Below are 22,959 nucleotides of genomic sequence, written 5' to 3'. Positions count from 1 at the left end.
TCCCTCCTCATCGGAGCACCCGCCCCCTCCTCTCTCTCGCTCTCTCCCTGCGGGGGGCGCGCCCTGCTCGCACCGCGCATGCACGTTCCCGCCTCCGGCGCGCCTCCTCTGGCCGCCGCGCGCGCGCACTGAATGCTCGTGCAGGAAGCAGCGGTAACGGTCAGAGACGCGCGCCATTTCCCCTTACATCCCATCCCCCCCCCAATCCCCCCCAAATATCCCTTTACTCGGAGCGGAGCGCTGCTGCGGCCGCGGCCACCCCCCCCTCCTCCTCCCCTCCCCATATTCTGTCCCTTCGCCGAGCGTGGCAGGTAAGCGCGAGGGGCATCTGCGCGCGCACTCGAGGCTAGGCTGGCGGAACCGGGCGAGCGGGAGGAGGGGGAGGGGAGGTGCACTGGGGAGGCTCCGCCGCGCGCCGCCCTTTTGCAGCAGCTGCTCCCGCGCGCGCCGCCTGGCTCGGGCCTGCTAGGCTGCCTCGCGCCACTCGGGGCAGTCCCGACAGGAAAGGGCCGCCTTCTCGGCGGCGGCCGAGGGCGCTCTCCGGTGGGAAGCGGTTGCTTTCGGCGCCCGAGATTGCCGCAGCGCCCCCACCCCGCCTTCCTTCCTTCCGTTCTCCGCCGCCCCCCATTTGACGAGCGAGCGCGAGCGGCGGCTGCGGGACCAGCAGCGCCTTTCGCCCCGTTCCCGCGCGCGCGGGCCTTGCTGGGCTCCGCCTCTTCGGTGGCGGGCGGAATAGGACGGGGGAGCCGCGCGTGTGAGGCGAGGGTGCGCTCCACTCCGCTGCAGCCCCGTCTTAGCGGGGGCACAGGCATCGTCCCCGAACGGGCACTAGCACGCATGCACCGAGTATGCACCGTGCACGTCTGCTCCATGGTTACTCGCGCGCTGCTCGCTTGCTTGCCGGAGGAGGAGTTGTGTTCCAGTACGTGCACGCCGCGAATGCACGCTCTTGCTCGCCTATAGAGGAAAAAATCGCCATCGGTTCAGTACGAAACAAATAGGAATCGGGACTGACTCATAATGGTTGTCGCGGTGTTGATTTCCGAGTAAGAGTGTTTATTATGCTTTCGCCCTCTTTAATTCAAATCTGATTTAGGGCGCGCGGGTGGGGTGGGGGATTGTTTGAGGATGTATTCACGAAACTAGTCTATGGTGCTTATTGCGATGGTAGTAAACCATATTCTTTAAATAAACATTGCTGCAGTTAGGGTTTATCTCAATTTTAGTTTCCTTTAAAAGCACAAAAAGTGTACGTCATCACATTTTATTTAAAAAGTTATGTGAGTAAATTTAAAGTGGTATCTTTGATAACTAAAATACTTAGTACATCAAAAAGTAGCTTGTCCAAGGTCCCTAGAAGGTGATCTTAAACTTCTATATCCCTAGATATAGGAGTTTAAGATCACCTTCAGACGAAGCTACTGAACTGGATGCAAGCAGACAGTTATGGGATTGCTTTATTAGTCTTGCTTTAGTTCCATTAGATTGAATATATTTGCTTACTCTGAGAAGGCTGAGTGGCTACTGAAGGGTAGGTGTAGGCATTTCAGTAAATAAACAAAACTGAAATCTGTTTACGTGGGGAAAATCTTAATTGATCGCAACAGGATTCCCACATGCAGGTTTTTAATATAAAAAATGTCATACTGTATTTCTTAAATCTAGCAAGCTTAACAATAGTTACGCTCAGATGGTTCCTCTCCCAATATATTCAAGAAATTTGATGGGTGGGTTGCAGAGCCACCTGTACTAGTCCTGCCTCCTGCTCTGATTTGTCAAATGGATATGCCAAGCCATCTGCCCAAGAACCCTGTCTCATGTGGGCTGAACAGATAGAGGTGTTGTCTGAATTCCCTAAAATGAAAAGTATATGAAAATGTAACACTCAGAAACTCAGAGTTTCCAGTAACAGTTCAGTCATCAGGAGAACAAGAATGTTTTTGAAGGCATGCTGAATGTTAATAATGAAGGAAGCAGATGCATCTCATCAGGGTGGACATTCCGTTAGTGGGGAGCAACCCATCACCTTCTTATCTGCTCCTAGGGTTGTCTGTTAATAGTAATAATTAAAGGTGCTAGTACTAGCGCACAAAGCCTTAAATGGCTTTGGACCAAAGTATTTAAAGAAGCACCTCCTGCAATATAAACCATTGTGGGCTTGACAATGGCAGGTGATGCCACCTTCTTGGCATGGCCCATGACAAGACTTTTTTCACACACAAGTCTAAACTACTTGCTTTTGTGAAGGTAAACCAGGCTTCCTCAACCTCGGCCCTCCAGATGTTTTGAGACTACAGTTCCCATCATTCCTGACTACTATACTACCCTGAACATGCCTGATCCTGATAAGGATCATGGGAGTTGTAGGCCAAAAACATCTGAAGGGCTGAAGTTGAGGAAGCCTGGGCTAAACATTACCTGCAACATTGCATTGCAATGCTATTTGGAGGGGAAATAAAAGCCAGCAAGCGTACAGGACATGTATTAGGCAAGACACACATCAGACATACGGTAACACCTTTGCTAATGGCTGTGAGCAACCAAAGTCGGATACAAATGAATAACTTGCTTGGATTTTGTGAAACAGAAAAAGTGGAACAAATGAAAATAAAAACCAGAAACCCGAGAGGCAACGATTTATGCTTTAAGAGATAAAAACACCTATATATTTCCCTTCATTTCTTGGTCTTCTTACTGCTTAAAAATAAAGTCAAGGATAAACAACAAAATCAAAATTCCATACAGTTGCTGCTGTACCAGATTTTACAGTGGAATATTTCATATACTTGCAAAAATAATTTGCTTAATAAAAGTTATCCATAGCTGCAACAATTTGAAACTCCTCCCCTTTGAATCATATGTACATGAGCCACATTCCTGTTCTCTACACACAAACACACACACACGTACACATATGTGTGCAGTTCCTGCTCTTCCCCAAGTCTCCACCACACAAGTTACTAGTGTTTTTATAAATATCCTGCAGGCCTATAGGTGAGTAGTTGCTGATGTTCACGTTAAAGGCATAGAAGGGCCTAGTCTATAACTATACTACCCTGAACATGCCTGATCTCTGATATCAGAACCTCAGCTGGGAGAATGGCCTGTCTTGGAAATTGTGGCCTAAATTGTGAGAGAGTAGGATTATATGGAACTATAGGATCTGTTGTGCATTTTGTCCTTGCAAGTATGCAAAGATTCTGCTTTCAGAAATAAGTTGTGTTGATTTTAATGTAGAAATACTATACTAGCAATAAAGACATGGAAGCCAGTGTGGTGTAAATTACAGAGTCAGATCTGGGTTCAAATCCCTACTCAGCAATGAAGCTCACCAGTCCTCTCAGCCTCCTCTAACTCATCATAAAAGGGACAACCTGGTAGACCATTCTCTTTAAAGCAAAAATGGGATAATAGAAAAATAATACTCTTTTAAAAGATACCTCATCGTTTTCTCTTTCAGGTTCAGGGTCCTCAGGATAAAGGTTAACCTACCGTCAACATTTTGTTCAGATATTAAGAAAAAAATCCTTCATTGTTCATGGTACAGTCTTAATATTTCTTTTTTGCATTTCCTTAATTTTCTGCTTCAGTAAATTATTTTAGTCATTAGGTAATTGCCTATACAGTCTTACCTTGGTTTTCGAACAACCTAGTTCTTGAACATTTTGGCTCCTGAACAATCGAAACCCGGAAGTGACTTTTCCAATTTTTGAGGTTATTTTGGAAGCCGAACGTCTAACAGGGCACCGTTTGGCTGCAGGAGCTTCCTGCAGCCAATCAGAACCACGCTTTGGAAGTTGAACACTTTGGAAGTCAATTGGACTTCCAGAACGGATTCCACTCGACTTCCAAGGTATGACTGTACAAGTTTGCCAGTGAAATGATGGGGCATATTTGGGAAGAGCGAAGAGAAGGAAGGACCATTTCCTCTTTGCCTCTCCTCTTCCTCACTTTTGTCTTCCTCTCCCGTTCTCAGCACTTTCTACTCCTCCTGCTTCAGCTCTTGTCCGTCAAACTCAGATTTGTTGTTGCTGCCTTCCTAATATAGTTGGAAGGAAGGATTTATATGTTTGGCCACTGCTGAGCATTGGGTTGGGATGCAACCTTTCATTATCCCAGATGATGTTCAATCTAGACCAGTGGACAACTTGCAGGCAAGCCAGAAATCCTAGAGTTTTTATGACTGTGGTCCACAGTTCACTTGCCCACTTTCTTAGAGAAGAATGGCACTGTTGTTGTTGTTTTCCTGTGATGCTTATACAATAATAGGTAGATCAACTTTTTGTCTACAGTGGTACCTCAGGTTAAGTACTTAATTCATTCCGGAGGTCCGTTCTTAACCTGAAATTGTTCTTAACCTGAAGCACCACTTTAGCTAATGGAGCCTCCTGCTGCTGCCGCACTGCCGGAGCACGATTTCTGTTCTCATCCTGAAGCAAAGTTCTTAACCCGAGGTACTATTTCTGGGTTAGTGGAGTCTGTAACCTGAAGCGTATGTAACCTAAAGCGTATGTAACCCGAGGTACCACTGTATTGAGATTTTTAAAGGTTATTAATTGCTTGAAATGTTGTTGAGCAAATCTGAGTTATAAAGTTCAGATCTAATACTACATTTCTCAAAATGTCTTTTGTTTTGTCAGAGTAGCTTACAAATAAATCTTTTCATAATTTTTCTGCAGGAGTTTTTCCTCAGTATGTCTGAAACCATTAAATATAATGACGACGATCACAAAACTGTATTTCTGAAAACATTAAATGAGCAGCGATTGGAAGGAGAATTTTGTGACATCGCTATTGTTGTTGAAGACGTGAAATTCAGGGCCCACAGGTGTGTGCTTGCTGCTTGTAGTACCTATTTTAAAAAGCTTTTCAAAAAACTCGAAGTTGACAGCTCATCAGTAATAGAGATTGATTTCCTTCGGTCAGATATATTTGAGGAAGTGCTAAATTATATGTACACAGCCAAGATTTCAGTTAAAAAAGAAGACGTTAATTTAATGATGTCGTCTGGTCAGATTCTCGGGATTAGATTCTTGGACAAACTCTGTTCTCAGAAACGTGATGTTTCTAGTCCGGAAGATAATTCGCAATCAAAAAATAAGTACTGTCTTAAAATAAACAGATCAATGGGTGAATCTAATGATAACCAAGACGATGAGGTTGAAGAAATTGGAGATCATGATGATAGCCCATCAGATATGACAATGGAAGGAACCCCTCCCAGTCAAGAAGATGGCAAGTCACCAACTGCGACTCTGAGAGTTCAGGAAGCAATTCTGAAAGAGCTGGGCAGTGAAGAGGTTCGAAAAGTGAACTGCTACGGTCAGGAAGTAGAGTCCATAGACACTGCCGAAACAAAAGAACTAGGATCTCAAACTCCTCAAGCTCTAGCATTTAACGATGGCATCAGTGAAGTCAAGGATGAACAGACGCCAGCATGGACAACAGCAGCTGGCGACATGAAATTTGAATATTTGCTTTATGGTCACAGAGAGCAGATTGCATGTCAGGCATGTGGCAAAACATTTTCAGACGAAGCACGATTGAGAAAACATGAAAAACTTCATACTGCGGATAGACCCTTTGTTTGTGAAATGTGCACTAAAGGCTTTACCACCCAAGCCCATTTGAAAGAGCATCTAAAGATCCACACAGGCTATAAGCCATATAGCTGTGAAGTATGTGGGAAGTCTTTCATTCGTGCTCCAGACCTAAAGAAGCACGAGAGGGTTCACAGTAACGAACGGCCGTTTGCCTGCCACATGTGCGACAAAGCTTTCAAGCACAAGTCTCACCTGAAAGACCACGAAAGAAGACACAGAGGGGAAAAGCCTTTTGTCTGTGGTTCTTGTACTAAAGCATTTGCCAAAGCATCTGATTTAAAGAGACATGAGAACAATATGCACAGCGAAAGGAAACAAGTAACCACAACCAGTGCTCTCCAAAGTGAAACAGAACAATTACAGGCAGCAGCTATGGCTGCGGAGGCAGAACAACAGCTGGAAACTATAGCTTGTAGTTAAAAGCAGAAGAATCCACAAGTTCAAAAATGTTTGGTCTGATAACTCACCATTGGAAAAAGTATTTTTAAAGGGATCTTGAGAGTAGAAATATAGTTTGAAATTTGCAGCAAAGAACTACCCTATCAGTGACGTTAAACATGCGAGAAGGCTTTGATTTAGGCAACAGTCCAGGCATAAATCAAAAACAGAGTCAGACTCTAGCCAGTATTTTACTCCTTTTAAAACTTTGGGTTTCATTGCATGTCTAGTAAACTCTACGCATGTGGAATGGAAGGCCTTACACTCCAATGCACAGGGAAATTACACTAAAATATTTCAATTTAAACTTTATGTTCCATTGATTTCAGTTGCTTTGGCACCCCAATCATAAGTATGCTTCCTGTGATCAAGGGAATCTCTAAATACCTTAGAGATTGTCCATTCAGGATGGTGACAAGTGACAGGAAAAGCTGCTGAACCAAAAGGTGTGCCCATTAGGGATTCACTGGATTGCAGCTGTTAATGTGGAAGTAAGCCTCATGGATTTCAGTGGAAATTTGTTCCATGTAAGTATGTCACTCCAAGTCTTTTGGTTCCATCGGCCTGAAGATTGGGCTATTAATGAGTATTTGAACAGTTTAAATAAATAATGTCTGCTACAACAGTTTTTTTTACTTTGAAATTATGAATTACAATGAGTGCAAAAAATCATTTTAAAATAAGAAATGTATTGTTGTCCCTCTAACCAAAACTCATGAAGGTATGACTTTAGTCTTTATATAATAGCTCTTTGCAGTTGTCTGTTAATCCACTGTGATGGTCACTACAAGTTTTTAATGTAGCTGTGTGGGCATCTGAACACTGGGAATTATCTTGTTTCCTCAGCTGGTGAGTTGGTGTATCCCAAGGTCATTAGAACCACTCTCTGTCTTGCAGATGTTTTTCCTCCCTGGCCCGCCTTACCTATGTGCCTGCATTTTGCTTTGCTATTCCTGTCTTCAGCTCAAGACAAAAATAACAGTTGTCTTTGTCTTATTTTAGGAGGCCTTTAATTGTATTCTGTTAGGGAGCCTAGCCCTAAGAAAATGGAAATGGCAGGGAACAGCTGTTGCACTGCTGCTTACAGTTGGAAAGGTGCAAATACTACTTGACAAACTCAGGTTCCCTCACCGGGGTTTTCTGGTCTCCATGGCCATTGTCCAAGAATGCACAGGTCCACCATCCTGCTCTTCCATCAGCATAATTTATTCCAGTGCAGAGTTAAAAGGAGCCAAGGCCTATTGTTACAGGGAAGAAAAGAAGTAGAGAAAATCATCTCAAGGAAGGCAGTGTTGCTCTGCTACAGTCAGCTGTAGTAAATCCTTTCTTTCAAGGTTCTTTTACTGTTCTTAAATGATTGATAATTAGGTATAGCTTGAAGATCTGAAGCAAATAGTTCAGAACAACAGGCAATTGGGTTGAAGCTTACTATAGGATAGCTTTAAAGACTCTACAACCTGGTTTTCAATAGACGATGCCTCTTCATGCTGGGTTGCAGTTCACAATGATGCTCTTCTATACAAATTGCTTCAGTGGAAAATTAGACATCAAGAAGAAAGCTTATAGCCTAGTCTTCTCCAGAAGATTGTAGTTTTCCTTATGGGGAGCATTCATTTGAGCTTGACCTGCAGTCTGTAAAGTGTATAGCCCAGCACTTTGGTAAGAACTAGGCCTACTTGAGCAGCCTTTTCATGAAACCTGGAGGAACTGGGATGATGGGAATGTGATTAGGAAAGGATAGAGATAATGGCAACACGTATCAATATTCCTTAAGGCATTTAGAGTTACACAGCTGCATTTTGTTATGATTCCATACCATATTCCCTGCTCAGTAACGTAAGAATTCCACTAGTCTTGCAGTGCAATCCTATGTGTGTTTACTCCGAAATCCCACTGAATTCAGTGGAGATCACCCCCTAGCTAGTGTGTATAGATTTGTAGCCTTTGGCTGCGTTACAGTTAGCTGTGATATTTAGTGTTTGAGATTTACATCCCAATCCTAAGCATTTCTGTTTGGAAAGCAATCTAAGTTCAGCTAGGCTTAATGTTCAGTTAGGCTCATTTGCTATGAAGTGTGCTTCGGTTTGCAGCTTACTGTCAGAGCTTAGGTTCAGTTACGCCACTTTAAAAAATCATCAGCTTTTTGGAACAGGTCCTGTATATCTCTTCCAGAGATGTCTAGTGCGAAATGCTTTCAGGGAATTGATAGGAAATGTATGATCTTGGGATCATTTTGGGTAGAAGAAAATTTTAAGCTTGTGAAGTAATTTCAATACTTCCTTAGCCTGCCTGCCCTGAATTAATGTACCAGTTTTATTTGAAATACAAACTTACCATTCAGATATGCTTTAAGATGTCTCAGTGATTACAATTGCATTTGTAATGAACTGTAGGATGGGATTTCCATGCAGTAAGAGAAGGCTGAAGTCCGTTCAAGTCTTTAAAGAAATTTCCCCACACATTTTTTAACATACTTCTGTTATCAAGGTTAAATTTTAATTAACATTGGACAAAAAAATGTTTATAACATTGGGTTAGAATTAGTTGTTAGAATATGTATTTATAAATTATTGTGTGTCAAATCACCTATTGCATTTCTAAATAGTAAGACTAACATTTTTAAGTATTAGAATAAAATTGCATCTAACTATTGATCTTTGTTACAATGTTGTGAATCATTCAATGAATAGACAAGTTTAACTTAAATTTAAAATGCCAACTGTTTGAAAATTGTCTTGTAAATAAAACACAAATATTTTAGAATACATGGTGTAATGTGTCTACATTTTACAGCATTCTTATTTTATTTTATTTTACTTTTTGATATATTGGTTTTAGAATGTCTGGTATGCAACTTCAGTGAATTTATATAACCTAAAACCAATTTGCTTATAAGATTCTTGGTTTATAAGTCAGACAGAGATGACTATAAGGATCCAATTTATGTGCTTAACAAGTAGTGAATGATGACTGGAGCACCTGCCTTAGTATTTGAAATTAATTACTGTAGGTGACATAAGCAGATTAACATGACTATCATGCATATTGTTAAGTAACACACTCACTAGACATGTACATAGCAACAATTTGCCAGCTATGCCTCATAATTATATAACAATATGCAAATAAATAGCATAATATCTTACCATATAATAGAACTGTAAAGCTCTCTTCACACAGCAGTTATCTGGCTGCCAATAGACATTCATGGCAACTCCAGTATGACACCAGCAGGCAGGCAAGCAGTGCAGGTTGCAGGCATCACAGGCGAGCCATTTAAGAGGAGTGGGAGGTGCTTAGCAAACTTCTGAAACACCCTACTCTGTTAAACATCACTGGAGCAGTGTTGAACAACAGGGATTGCTTCAGAGAGCAGTCTGCTCAACCCTTCTCTTAAGGTCCCTCACATGCTCCTAAAGGGGATGATTGGGTATTTTGGGGTGAGCTGTAAGGAGGAGTGGAGGTTTGAGCGAGCTGTGAGGGGATAGGCAAGGCAAGGCAAGGGGATGGGTGAAATGTAAAATGTCTTTGGTTATGTGTAAAGGGTTGGCCAGGTGTGGGAGAAGGGGTGTTGCTGGCTAGGCGGGTGTGCTGGTCCCGAGGGTTAACCGTGCGGCAAGGTCCAAGTCCAGTCCGAGGGTGCGGTATGGAGGCTGTCCATCAAAGCTGAAGGGGGGTCCAAGGCAAGGCGTCGGGTGAGGTCAGGAACTCTGGCAGGAGAGCAGAACAGGGTGCAGGCAGGAACAGGTTACCAACAATGTTGCTCCCGCAACCTGGGACTGGGGCTGGCTGGCTTTTATCTGCCCCGGTTCACAGGTGACTCGCCTCTCCTGGCCTGGAAGTGAGCACTCCTCCTGCAGGAACTTAGTTCCCTCCGCCTCTCTGCCCTGAGCCTCTGCAGCTCAGGAGAGGCTGGAGGGTTACCGGACCCAGAGGCAACCTCAGCTTCCTCTGATGGGGCTGAGAGTGGAGCACCTGCAGGCAATGGGTCCTCCATCACCCCAGGACCCAGAGCAGACTCAGCTGATGCCTGCACCTGAGGATCCAGCACAGGTGAGGACCCTTCAGGCTCAAGCCCCAGCCCCGACTCAGCTGGTTCTGGAGGCAGGGACTCCTGTGCAGGCTGGGATTCCTCCGAGTCCAAATCCCAGGCCATCACACTGGGGCTGGCAATCGGGTAGCAGCTCCTTGTATGCATGTATTTGTAGAAAGACTAAGAATGATATACATACAATCCAACATGTACATTTCTGTTAAAAGTATGTCTCCTTGTAAACACGCTAATGCAAGCATGAGATCTACTAGTATTCATATTAATTTGTTCAAAACACCAGGAGACATTCTAGCTTCAGGATTTTGAGAATGTTTAGCCTCAATACGATAATGACTTATGTCACATTCCCACTGATACACTATAATTATTACAGTTTTGATTGCTTTCTTGTGGACCATTCAATATTTGATCATGGCCATAGTTCCACCACAGTAGCGATTTATAGGTTATTAAGATTTGTAGGTTGTTACACCCAGAAGCTCGTTGATTTCAGTAGTAATGCAGATGTTTAAAAGGTGATGACATTTCTAGAGGCTCATGTTCTGGAAAAGAAATGAAAGGTTTAAGGTGGAAAAGGCACAGTGGGGAAGAACAGAAGACAGGAAAACAATTATGTCCACGTTTTGTGAAGCAGGCTGGCCCTTGGTTTTTTCTATCCATCCTTCTGGTGTTCAGAAACTGAGTAAGCATTTATTGATGAGGTAAGTGGTAAGGAAAAAAAAATACCTTACTGATGATAAAAGGAGCAGGATAAGTTTTTAAAAAAATAAAAAGTGGTAAAGTGGCACACTGCAACACACTAAATTCAATTCTTACTGTAGTTGAGTACATTTTGATTGGACTTACCTTTGAGCAAGTGTTCTCATCTCTGTGATGTAAACGCCATTCCTAACCCTGCCTTTTCCTTTCCTGAATAAAAATGTATGCCCTTAATGGCTAGAAATGTGATTTTAAAAGAAACGGACTGACTCTCAGGCTGCAGAAGTTAGTGTTAAAGGTAACCAGCCTGAGATGGCATGGAAAAAAACAGATCATACATCTTTTGGAATTTTTGACCACATAAGCAAATTCAGTTGAAAGTCAAATGACAGTTGTGCCACTGTTGTGACCTCTTCGTTACCCACACATGCCTTGTTCATTATCTTTTGTACACTTTGGCAAGAGAAATACAAGTAAGCCATAACATACATGCTCTCAACACACAAAACCCTTCAAGGAGTACTTTGTTTAAAACATCAAGATCATCAACAAAATGCTTTGTAGACATTTGTGGCAGGAAGCCCAGTTGGGAAGTGGTTGGGAGTTTTGGATGATAAAAGCGTTCTAAAGGAGAAGAAGAAGATTGCAGAGAAACAATGAAATATTTGTCTTCAAAATGGGAGCAGTAGTGCAGATCCCTGTGTCTGGATTAATTTTTTGAAGAATAGGAATTGAGGTAGATAGTGACAAAGAGATTAAATGTTGGAGGCAGTATGCCTCTGGATACCAATTGCTGAGATTCACAAGTAGGGACGGTGCTGCTTTGCAATGTTCTGCTTGTTCTCAGAAGCATCTGATTGGCCACTGAGAACACGATGATGAGCTAGATGGGCCTTTGACCTGAGCCAATAGGGCTCGTCTTACATTCTTAGACATTTGTGCTATCATTTAGGGAGTCCAGGTGGCATTATTTTAATTTATTAGATTTTAATATCTTGAATGTTACCCTGAATCATTAGGATGGGACAAAATATGGTAGTTTTCTTGCTGGTCATTGGACCAACTTCAATTATTTATTGCAGTCATTGGATGACATTGGATCTGTTTATATATATTTATAAAAGTATTCAACTTTGCCGTAACCTAATGTTAGATGTCATTCATAACGGAGTCTATTTTAGTGAACATTGATCTGGTACCAGAATTCCTAGCATGGACACAACTTAGAACACCTATTAGTTCTGAAAATAAATATCATTTCTATAAATAAACAGTATATTGAATCCCTTGGCCTTCTTACTTTGCGATTTTTGTCCTTCAGGAAAGAGGCTGTGACTTTAACAAACAAATGAAGCCTTTCCTCTCAGAATATTTGGAACGACCCACATAAACTTTGTTTTATCTTTTGCTTCACAGCAAATCGGGCATCATAATCAGAAATTATACAACAGGATATGCTTGCCAAAAGCTGCATTTTGAGGGCCAAGTCAAGGGGTTGAAGGAGAACTCAGGGGCCCAGTAGTTCAGGCACAATGGTGAGCAGGGATGGCTCATTTTGGCACTTGAGGTGCACTCCCAAAAAGCCCCACCACCACCACCAGGAAAGAAAGGATGAGGGAACATCTACACCCAAGAACAGTGTGGGGGTGGGGAAAGAAAGATTGACAGCAGGATCTGCTGTCCTTGTGGATCCTGCTGCCTCAGCCAGTCTCACATCATGTTGCCTCATGGGTGGGTCGGCCTTAATGGTGAGAATGAAATTAAAGATCATGATGAAGATGAACAGTAAGACGCCAAACAGTAAGACGCCAAACTGGTCTGTGGACCACCAGTGCCACATGAACTTCATTCAGGCTGGAAAAGCAGAAAAAGCCTTGGCTTATTTCTACTTGAATCCAAGGCTATGACTATGAGAGAAGCAGAACCTTCTTGAGATGTTAATCCTGTGAACCCTTTCATCATAGGTTCAGGTTGTATATATGTGTAAATTAACCGCATATCATAAAGACACCACAGTCTCCTCTGTGTAAGTGCCTTATCTTGAGTGAGTACCCAGAACTCCTGGAATGTTGCACTGCTTGAAAATTGGGGTGGCATGCAACACTGTGTGTTAAGCAGAAATCAACCATGCCGCTGGCTTGAGCCTGCAGCTTTTTCCTCTACATCACAACACAGCAAACTCTGCCCTCAGGACTCAGGCTTTGTCTAAGAGCTGGAGGATGTCATCTGGCACAGTCCCCTCTCCTTTGCTCTCTTAATGGCTCATCACCCAGGCAAAACCCAGGAGGCTAGCCTGGCTTGATTAGCTTTTATTGGATTCAGCAATTTAGAGGGGTCTGGCACCCCCAAGCCCATAACAGTATATTTGTTTTTCCTGCATGCCGAAAGTGGCATTTGCAATAACCAGCTCAAGTGATGAGACGTTTTCAGAAGTCACTCTTGCTTCTGTTAAATCGTGATCATCTGGCAATACTAAGACTACACTGGGATAAAAAGATAGCAGCGAAAATATTTTCTGCATCGTATTTCCCCCCACCCCCAAGCTCCAGTTTCAAGGGGCTGTTTTCTATTCTCTTGAAACTGCCTACAGTGGACGGACCCAGGAAAGATCTACAGCTAATTACGATATTTTATTTTATTTTTTGCGGTGGTGAACCTGCATGAGATGCTAAGCTGCAACGTCCCGAAAACTCCACAGAGCTTGCTTAACAAGGGGCTTCTAAGCTTACCCTTGCAAAATACCCCGTAAATGTCAGGCTTGCTGCATCCAGCGCTGAGGTTGACAAGAAGAGTTAATTAGGAGCAATTAGTTTATCCTCCTGCCGAGAGCCTCTGCGCTTCCCTTTCCCCCTCCCCTGCTGCTGCTGCTGCTGCTGCAGAGTCCAGCATTGCTGTGCGTACAGCAGACGAAGGAATGAGATATGAGCTGAGTCCCGGTCTCTCTTTCCCCCTCCCCTCTCCTCCTCTTCTTCCTCCTCCTTTCCAGAGCGGTGCATTGTGGAGGTAATCGCCGAGGAAGCACCGCGCCGTTGACTCCGCTGTCCTACTCTGGGAGCTGTCCAAGGTGCTACTTCTCCTGGGAGTCCTTGCGCAGCGCACGCTCTGGTGCTTCTCGCTCGACCGGCTCCCGCCTTTCCCCCCTGCTATCCACGTCCTCTCAGTATACTGTTCCCTTGGCAGGAAGAGACCATGGTGTTTGCTCCAGGTAACGTATTTACTTCATATCTCTCTCTCTCTCTCTCTCTCTCTCTCTCTCTCTCTCTCTCTCTCTCTCACACACACACACACACACACACACACACGCATTCACTCCCTTAGATCGTTGCACGGTGGGCCTTTTCTGCTCTCCTTGAGAAGCAGGGGCGGAGCTCTTCCCCAAACATACGTACGTACATGCCTGCATGCGTGCCTGCACACATACACACGCGCGCACCTCCACCCGAATGCAGACCGGGACTGTTGATATGCTGTCCCGACAGGCATGCGGGCAGAAACGCCGCAGAGGACCATCTGGAGCTATTGTGGAGTCAGTTTTGTTTGGGACCAGATGAAATAAAGTTCTTCTTCTTCATCCCAACAGCTCTGGGCCAAAGAAAACTGCGGGGAAGCATACGGGAGGGGTCTGAGTTAGTGGGAGGCTGATAAATGGAACGACTGTTCTTCAGCAGGAAAACAGGGCTGTGCCTGTGTGTAAAAAAGTGTTTACTAGCGGTTTGTCCTTATAGGAGTCTTTCTCTCCCTCTCTCTGAATCATAAGGTCACATGGTGGTTAGACATAAGGAATTCTCTCCCTAGTTTGAAAGTTTCTCCAAATCATGTTTGTTTGTTTGTTTGTTTGTTTGTTTAGAGAGAGGAGAAAAATTACGGTATCTGTAGCAAAAGCTGGTTCTAAAGCCACCTTAAAAATAATAATCCCCAAGCAGATCTTGTTATTTATTCTCATTTATATATTTACTGCATTATCTCCCACTTCTGCACTTAGGCAGGAAGAACCAGATGCACAAATATAGAATGGGAGGCACCTGGCTTACTAGCAGTACATGTGAAAAGGATCATGGGGTCTTGGTGGACCGCAAGCTTAACATGAGTCAACAGTGTGATGCAGCAGCAAAAAAATACCTAATGCTATTCTAGGCTGCATCAACAGAAGTATAATGTCCAGATCAAGAGAAGCAATCGTACCACTCTATTCTGCCTTAGTCAGACCACACTTGGAATACTGTGTCCAATTCTGGGCACCACAATTTAAGATGAATGTTGACAAGCTGGAACATGTGCAGAAGAGGACAACCAAGATGACCAAGAGTCTGGCAACTAAGCCTCATGAGGAGCGTTTGAAGGAGCTGGGTATGTTTAGCCTGGAAAAGAGGAGATATGATAGCCATGTTCAAATATCTTAAGGGCTGTCACATGGAGGAGGAAGCAGGCTTGTTTTTTCCTGCTCTGGAGGGTAGGACTCAAATCAATGGCTTCAAGTTGCAAAAAAGGAGATTCTGACTAAACATTCGGAAAAGCTTTCTGACAGTAAGAGCTGTTTAGCAGTGGAACAGACTCCCACGAAAGGTGGTGGACTCTTCTTCCTTGGAGATTTTCAAGCAGAGGTTGGATGGCCATCTGTCATGGATGCTTTAGCTGATATTCCTGCATTGCAGGGGGTTGGACTAGATGACCGTTGGGTTCCCTTCCAACTCTATGATTCAATGATTCCTTCCAAGCAGCTCAAAGTAGCATTCTTGGGCTGCAGTCCTAACTCCATTTACTTGGGAGAAATCTCAGCTGAATTCTGTGGACTTACTTTTGAGTAGGCATAATTAGGATTGCACTGTTAGGTAACCCCCCATTTTTTCTTCACAGAAATGTTGTTGTTTAGTCGTGTCCGACTCTTCGTGACCCCATGGACCAGAGCACGCCAGGCACTCCTGTCTTCCACTGCCTCCCGCAGTTTGGTCAAACTCATCTTAGTAGCTTCGAGAACACTGTCCAACCATCTCGTCCTCTGTCGTCCCCTTCTCCTTGTGCCCTCAATCTTTCCCAACATCAGGGTCTTTTAATTACTGGTCCCAAGGTCCTCAAGGAGCTTCATGGCTGCGTGGGGATTTGACTCAACTCTTTCCCAGCCTGGTATTCTAACCACTACAGCTCACAGCTTGAAATCCTATACACACTCTTCTAGGTGTAAGTCTCATTAAACACAATGAGACTTACTTCTGAGTAGATATGCATAAAATTGTGCTGTTATGGTCCAGTCTGAATTCCTATGTTCTCTTCCCTCTGTCCACAGTCCTCAAGTCACTAATTCTGGAGTTAAGCCCATTAGGGTGCGAAATCGATTTTGAAGAATGTAGCTTAAGGAACAATCAGATAATTGCAAACAGGATTATTAAAAGGTCTGTTTTAACCAAGAAACTCCTATGCTTTTTTTTCAACTTTTTGGATTTCCCTCAGACATTTATTATTTTTTAAAAAGACTGCAGCCTAGGCCACAATTGCTGCATGTGATACAAGAATTCAAAGAATGAGATCCATAAGGGAATTCTATTTAAATGAATGGGACTTACTTCCAAATAATGTATTGGGACTAAAGTGAAACACCAACAAAAAGAGATCAGTTTCTGACAAGTTAAAATGTGTTTGTTTTTTTAATTGCCCAGTGTGCTGATTATTTCCAAGACACATTGGTAGACATTTTTACCTGGGACAACTTTATTTAACCCAACTATCCTTTGCTGCCAGCAGCACCCTCCAGAGTCACTACACCTCTTCTAATTACCCTTTATCTAAGAGCACAGATGGTCCACATCATTATTCACAGCCTGTTTTTGAGGCAAACACATGAGGCTGGAGAACAGCAGCCAGAGATTATAATTACAATAAAGACAACAACACTATTTCCAGTGGCTGATAAGTTGATAATAAATGTGCCATTTGTGAGTATTGTGTCAGAAGGAACGGGCTCTCCACACTCACAGGCCAATGTTTGCTTAATGTAATGATTCTCTTTCAGCTTGCTCTTGCAGGAAGGATATTTAGTAATTCCCAAATGTTTGTTCCCTTTCATATGATGAGTGTCATTTTTAAATAGCCTTCTTTATTTGTTATATTATCTGTGAAGTTAGAAAGCAGACACTGCCACTTGCCAGGATGAGAAATCTCAAGAAATATGGGTACAATCTAGGAAATTTAAGAAAATTAAATTTCCAATTAAAATCAATGTAGGCTGGTCTATTACAACAAATGGAGCACTGCCTCGCCAACCTTGGCCCACCCTCAGGCAGCCTATACCTATTTGCTGTCTTACTTATAACAACCAGTCCATTGGCTGGCCCTAGCTGTCAGCTTCCTCCTCCATAGTCTCAGTGTTGTCCTTGTGGAACTAGCGAGGAGGACCTGCTGTTTGCTCTGGCTCCACCTACTGTTGTCCTCCCTGGCTTCCACCATATGAATCTCAGTGGACAGCAGGTAAAGGTAAAGTGACCCCTGACCATTAGGTCCAGTCATGGCTGACTCTGGGGTAGCAGCGCTCATCTCGCTTTATTGGCCAAGGGAACCGGCATACAGCTTCCGGGTCATGTGGCCAGCATGACTAAGCCGCTTCTGACAAACCAGAGCAGCGCACAGAAATGCCGTTTACCTTCCCGCCGGAGCGGTACCTATTTATCTACTTGCACTTTGACATGCTTTCAAACTGCTAGGTTGGCAGGGACCGAGCAACGGGAGCTCACCCCCTCACGGGGATTCAAACTGCCGACCTTCTGATTGGCAAGTCCTAGGCTCTGTGGTTTAACCCACAGCGCCACCCGCATCCCTTCAGTGGACAGTTTGTTGTTGTTTAGTCCGACTCTTCGTGACTCCATGGACCAGAGCACTCCTGTCTTCCACTGCCTCCTGCAGTTTGGTCAAACTCATGCTGGTAGCTTCGAGTGGACAGCAGCTACAATCAGTGGACAGCAGCCACCCCTAATTAAAATAATTGCAAAGGGTTTGTGCTATGGGAGCTTGTTCATGAGTACAGATTGTGATGCACAGCCAAACAACTCTGGACTTGCTTTAGCAAGGGGGCAGATGTGTCACGGGCATGGTTATATAGCAGACCACTCTCGTGGAGAAAGGAATATTGTTTTGAAATATAGGGTGGCTCAGTGTGTGTGTGTGTGTGTGTGTGTGTGTGTATGAATTAAACTCATATTCTCTTCTTTCCTGGTCAGGGGATAAATGTGGAAATGAACAAGAAGAGGCAAAGCTGCAGAACATGAGCAAGCAGATTGTCCACACAGTCATTCAGCAGGCTGTCCAGCAGCTCTCCCAGGAGAGCCGGCAAAAGGAGAAGGCGAGGCATGGCAGTGGGAGCCTGCAGCTGGAGAGAGGGCAACTAACCAAGAAGCATGAGAAGAAGTAAAAGGCCCTGGTTTCTTCTCAGGGAATCTTCCAGTCTGCAGCACTTCCACCTTCTCAGCATCAGCTGTGTCGCCAGTACCGCACTACGTCAGAAAAAGCAAATCCAAGTATAATCAGCACATAGCGATAGATGTAAACCGTTGCAATAGTCCTCAGCTGAGAAATAGGGTTTTAAGTGCATTAGGTAGTGCCACTCGATATTTATGCAGTGCCTTGAACACACGTAACAAAATAATGCTGTGGCCATTGAAGTATTCTTAAGCGCAAGTCCTTCCCAAAGGACACTCCCTGAAGGACTTCCTGTACTGTTGTGTGTGTCATCATCTCCAGATGGTTAGTAGATGTCCCTTGAAGTTCGGGGGTCCCAGGAAGCCTTTCTATTGACACACCTGTTCAAAGATGTGCTTTAAAACTCCTCAAAGCACAAACCTACACCACGTTTTGAGTGAATACTGTGGCGTGCTAAATGACCAAATGAAATCTATGAATGAGTCTTTTCAGAAACATACTCTCTCCTTAATCCAACCCAGAGTTAAACAAGCTTGAAGCTGCTGGTTTAGGTTCTTGTGCTTTTAAAAACTTTATTTTTAATTCAAAACTGAATCAGTATTCAACGATGGAAAATGAATGGGACATTGGGCACAACCCAGAGAAAATGTGTATTATCCCACACACACTTACTTGGGAATGATTCCCTTTGACCTCAGTGGGGCTTCTGAGAAAACATGTATAGGATTGCAATGTTAGCCCCTTAAAATCCATGCACTTCAAACTCTTTATAAGTACGTTCAGTTTATTTCCATTGGAATTAAACACAACCAACTTTTTCTGGGTTTTGCTCCTTTGTTGCTTTTGTTTATTTTTATTTATTTACAAACCTTCAGCATATTTCTTTGGAAGAGCAGAGGGCTGTCTGCAAGCAACTCCCAAGTGCCCATAGAACTTCATATATATTGTGTGTCCGGTGCCATGGGCAGAAGACCCTCCTTGGGTTCTGTGGAGAATCCCATCTTATAAGGAAATAGATAGCCAATTCAATGAATGGGCTTTACATTGAGTTCCTTCCCTATAGGGAAAGACAAAGAACTTCATTTCCTTCATAATGGGCTTTATATATTATTTTGGGCTTTACATTGAGTTCCTTCCCTATAGGGAAAGACAAAGAACTTCATTTCCTTCATAATGGGCTTTATATATTATTTTGGGCTTTACATTGAGTTGCTTCCCTATAGGGAAAGACAAAGAACTTCATTTCCTTCATAATGGGCTTTATATATTATTTTAATCCACAGGAGCCTTCCAGACTGGTATACTTGTCCTTATGCATAATTCTTGTTTAAAGGCAATCATATATTAAAACACAGTCTAATGTATCACCTGGGGCTGATTTAATGTTTCTGAATAAATATATATTAAGAAAAATCTGGAATTATCAAAATGTCTTTTAAAATGCAGTTTATTTTATAAGCTTTGTTTGTTTTTTAATCACTAGGAAGCTAATAAATGCAAGATAAAATGGTTCACCATGTGCTTTTTATGCCAAACAGTGCAGCCCTACATGTCTACTCAGAAGTAAGTCCCACTAAATTCAGAAGAGCTTATTCCCAGAATCCCAGGTAAGTGGATTGAGGATTGCCGCCTAAATTTCACAAGTATTCACTTGGATTAAACATCTGCATTCCTCTGCCTTGCTCTTCCAGGTGTAGAACACACACTTATAGCTCCTACGTACAGAAGAACACATTACCTTTGATGTTATCCTAGTAATGAAACAAAGGCACCACATCAGGGATAATGTTATTTCTAAGAGTGACATAGCTGTATTAAGAACCTGATCTGCAGGTTCCCCACCTGGGAAAACAGCAATGAAGTGGGAAGAATTTTAATTGATGTAATATTTCTGTAGCCATCATGTATCTGGATTTACCTTGCACTGAGCTCATGTGTCAGACGGCTCTGCCTTTCTGCTGTGTCAGCCCAGAACAAGCTCTTATCAGGACTGCAGGGTGAGTCATTCTGGAGACTTGTGGAGAACTGATATAACTCTATAGCGCAGTGCACATGCCATATGGTAATAAAGTGCTTGTTTCATGGTATTAAATAGTGACTCACAATAGCATTTGAGAAGAAACTAACCTCTCACAAAATATCTCATTTTCTGTTGCATTCCGATTTTTGTTACTGCAAATATTGGGGTGTTTAAGCAGTGGTTGGATTCACATCAGTGGAAGGCTAACAAAGTAATCCTATGCATGTCTACTCAGAAGTAATTCATAGTGAGGTCAATGTGGCATACTCCCAGATATGCAGGATTGCAGCTAAGACTGAGGCTGTGATTCTATATGCACTTACCTGGGAGCAAGTCCTATTGGTCTCAATGAAACTTCTGCATAGGATTGTAATATTAGGAGAAACTAGATGTATTCACTAAATTCAGTAAAGAAGTTCTCATGGGGAATTGATATGATGTTGTTGTTTAGTCATTTAGTCATGTCCGACTCTTCGTGACCCCATGGACCAGAGCATGCCAGGCACTCCTATCTTCCACTGCCTCCCGCAGTTTGGTCAAACTCATGCTGGTAGCTTCGAGAACACTATCCAACCATCTCGTCCTTTGTCGTCCCCTTCTCCTTGTGCCCTCAATCTTTCCCAACATCAGGGTCTTTTCCAGGGAGTCTTCTCTTCTCATGAGGTGGCCAAAGTATTGGAGCCTCAGCTTCAGGATCTGTCCTTCCAGTGAGCACTCAGGGCTGATTTCCTTAAGAATGGATAGGTTTGATCTTCTTGCAGTCCATGGGACTCTCAAGAGTCTCCTCCAGCACCATAATTCAAAAGCATCAATTCTTCGGCGATCAGCCTTCTTTATGGTCCAGCTCTCACTTCCATACATCACTACTGGGAAAACCATAGCTTTAACTATAAGGACCTTTGTTGACAAGGCGATGTCTCTGCTTTTTATGATATGATAGGTTAGAATATTTTTGATATGATAGGTTAGAATATTATTGCAATAATCTCAGATTATTTTAAGGCTATCTACAAATATAAGATAAATAACATATATAAGGCAGTCAGAAATTACTTCAGAACAACGCAGTTCATACATATGAGTATTGGAGCCAAATGAGGTGCATCTGTTTTCAACTTTAATAACTGTCCTAGCTGTTGATGTAAGTCCAAGCCCAGTTGCTTCAGAAGCAACATTAACAGCTGTAAGTTTTATTTGATTAAGGATGCCTGTCCTGCCTTCAAGAAAACATTTTCAGGACTACTTTATGAAACAAACTACAAAGCCAAATGCATGATAAAGCTGCAATGGAAGATAAAAGCAGTAGAGATGACTCAGATAGTTAAAAGGCCTGGAAAGGGTCTGGTTAGATGTGGCCTTGGCCTTCAACTGCACATTTTGTTTGTATTTATAGGAAAAAGGACGAGGGAGAAAAGAGGGAGTACAGTGGAAAGCACAAGAAAATGTGCTTTGAATGTGCTTTCAGGGTATAGTGTGTGCATGAGGTCCATCCTATTCCTGATCATGTGTATTCAGAGATCTCATCGATTCATCTGGGATTTGGAAGTTCAAACGTAGCTCTGACCTTCTGTAGCATCATATACACAGCTTGTACATGAGCAGCAGTATCAGTTTCAAGTCTAAATTTCTGTTGCACTCCATTAAGTCAATGCCGTGTGAAACGAAAATGGCCAGCGTGTCTCCTGCCACCATGACTAAGATCTGAGAGGGACTTAATAATGGGTTCAACCCAACTATTTAATTCTGTCATATTTTAGGAGCAAGTGATTACACGCTAAAGTGCTCATAATAGAAATGGAAAATGGCTCCACAGCATGGTTTTGCAAATGAGTCATCAATCAGATGTTTTACAGACGTCTGAGGAAAGGGCAAGGCGTCACAATCTCCCATATATTCCACAAAGAGCAAAAGAAAGAAAAAATGGTGCCTGCAAAAATAGCTGCTCGATCACCATGTCTTTAATTATTTAAATGTTCTTCAGAACATTGTACCTAGAAGGTTCTCAAGTTTCTGTGTGACTGGAAGCGTCTTATTCCAAGCAGGGATCTCTGTCCTGTGCTGCAATTGGTGAATGTCCCCTGACTCTCAGAGGTGCTGCACTATAGTTCCTGTTCACCGACAGTTTCCTGTATGGCTGTTCAGAGGGAGTTAATCCTACAGAATGTTTTCTAAGCTCAGTTCACTTCTTACATTTTCCCCACACAGAAAAATGCACTTTCCAAATAATCCCACCATTACTCAGCTTATGTCTGGTATCACAATATCTAATTAGCAGTGAGGTGGGGAACAACAAATTAACAACAACAACAACAACAACAATACTCTGCCCCGGCCACTCTGGACAGCTTTCAACACATATAAAAACATAATAAAACATCAGACATTAATAGTAACAATCTGATCCAATATAAAAGTCACAATAACTTTAAAACAAACAACTTCTATCAAATAAAGCAATATTCAATAATCCATTACAATCTAATACTAAACAGTAAAAATTCCATCCCATGAATCTAATTAGGCTTGGCACAGGTCCCAGTTTTGTGAAAACCCTGCCCACCTGCCCACAACTGAGGTAATGTGATATCAGGTAAGAGGCAGGTGGAGATGTGACTGTCAGAGCACAAACAGATGCCTAAAAGTGCACTACCATTCGTGTTTTGGCAAGGGAGGCTTGCTCTTGCTGCCACTGAGCTGCCAATCAACTGTTATCATCATGCTACTCAGTTTCCCCGTGGGGA

General features: G+C 43.0%; 2 protein-coding genes across 3 annotated transcripts; both read left to right on the top strand.

Moving 5' to 3' along the window:
* Nucleotides 1–292: 292 nt before the first annotated feature.
* ZBTB14 (zinc finger and BTB domain containing 14) lies at nucleotides 293–8,806 on the top strand. Of its 2 annotated transcripts, none has more exons than XM_028737284.2 (3): nucleotides 293–311; nucleotides 3,461–3,541; nucleotides 4,680–8,806. In XM_028737284.2, the coding sequence occupies exons 2-3, from the start codon at nucleotides 3,539–3,541 to the stop codon at nucleotides 6,021–6,023; spliced, it is 1,347 nt and encodes a 448-aa protein (XP_028593117.1). In that variant the 5' UTR covers nucleotides 293–311; nucleotides 3,461–3,538; the 3' UTR covers nucleotides 6,024–8,806. The 2 variants fall into 2 exon arrangements, with proteins under 2 accessions (XP_028593117.1, XP_028593116.1); XM_028737283.2 differs by lacking the exon at nucleotides 293–311 and adding an exon at nucleotides 334–1,046.
* Nucleotides 8,807–12,596: 3,790 nt separating this feature from the next.
* Nucleotides 12,597–19,348, top strand: AKAIN1 (A-kinase anchor inhibitor 1). The gene is made up of 2 exons (XM_028737282.2): nucleotides 12,597–13,999; nucleotides 18,000–19,348. Exons 1-2 carry the CDS (start codon nucleotides 13,984–13,986, stop codon nucleotides 18,188–18,190), a joined length of 207 nt encoding a protein of 68 aa, XP_028593115.2. The 5' UTR covers nucleotides 12,597–13,983; the 3' UTR covers nucleotides 18,191–19,348.
* The last annotated feature ends 3,611 nt before the right edge of the window (nucleotides 19,349–22,959 follow it).

The sequence above is a fragment of the Podarcis muralis genome, chromosome 8 (genome assembly GCF_964188315.1).
Source record: "Podarcis muralis chromosome 8, rPodMur119.hap1.1, whole genome shotgun sequence".
Classification (NCBI taxonomy): domain Eukaryota; kingdom Metazoa; phylum Chordata; class Lepidosauria; order Squamata; family Lacertidae; genus Podarcis; species Podarcis muralis.
The sequence above is the reverse complement of the archived record's forward strand: the minus strand, read 5'-3'. Positions and strand labels throughout refer to the sequence as shown.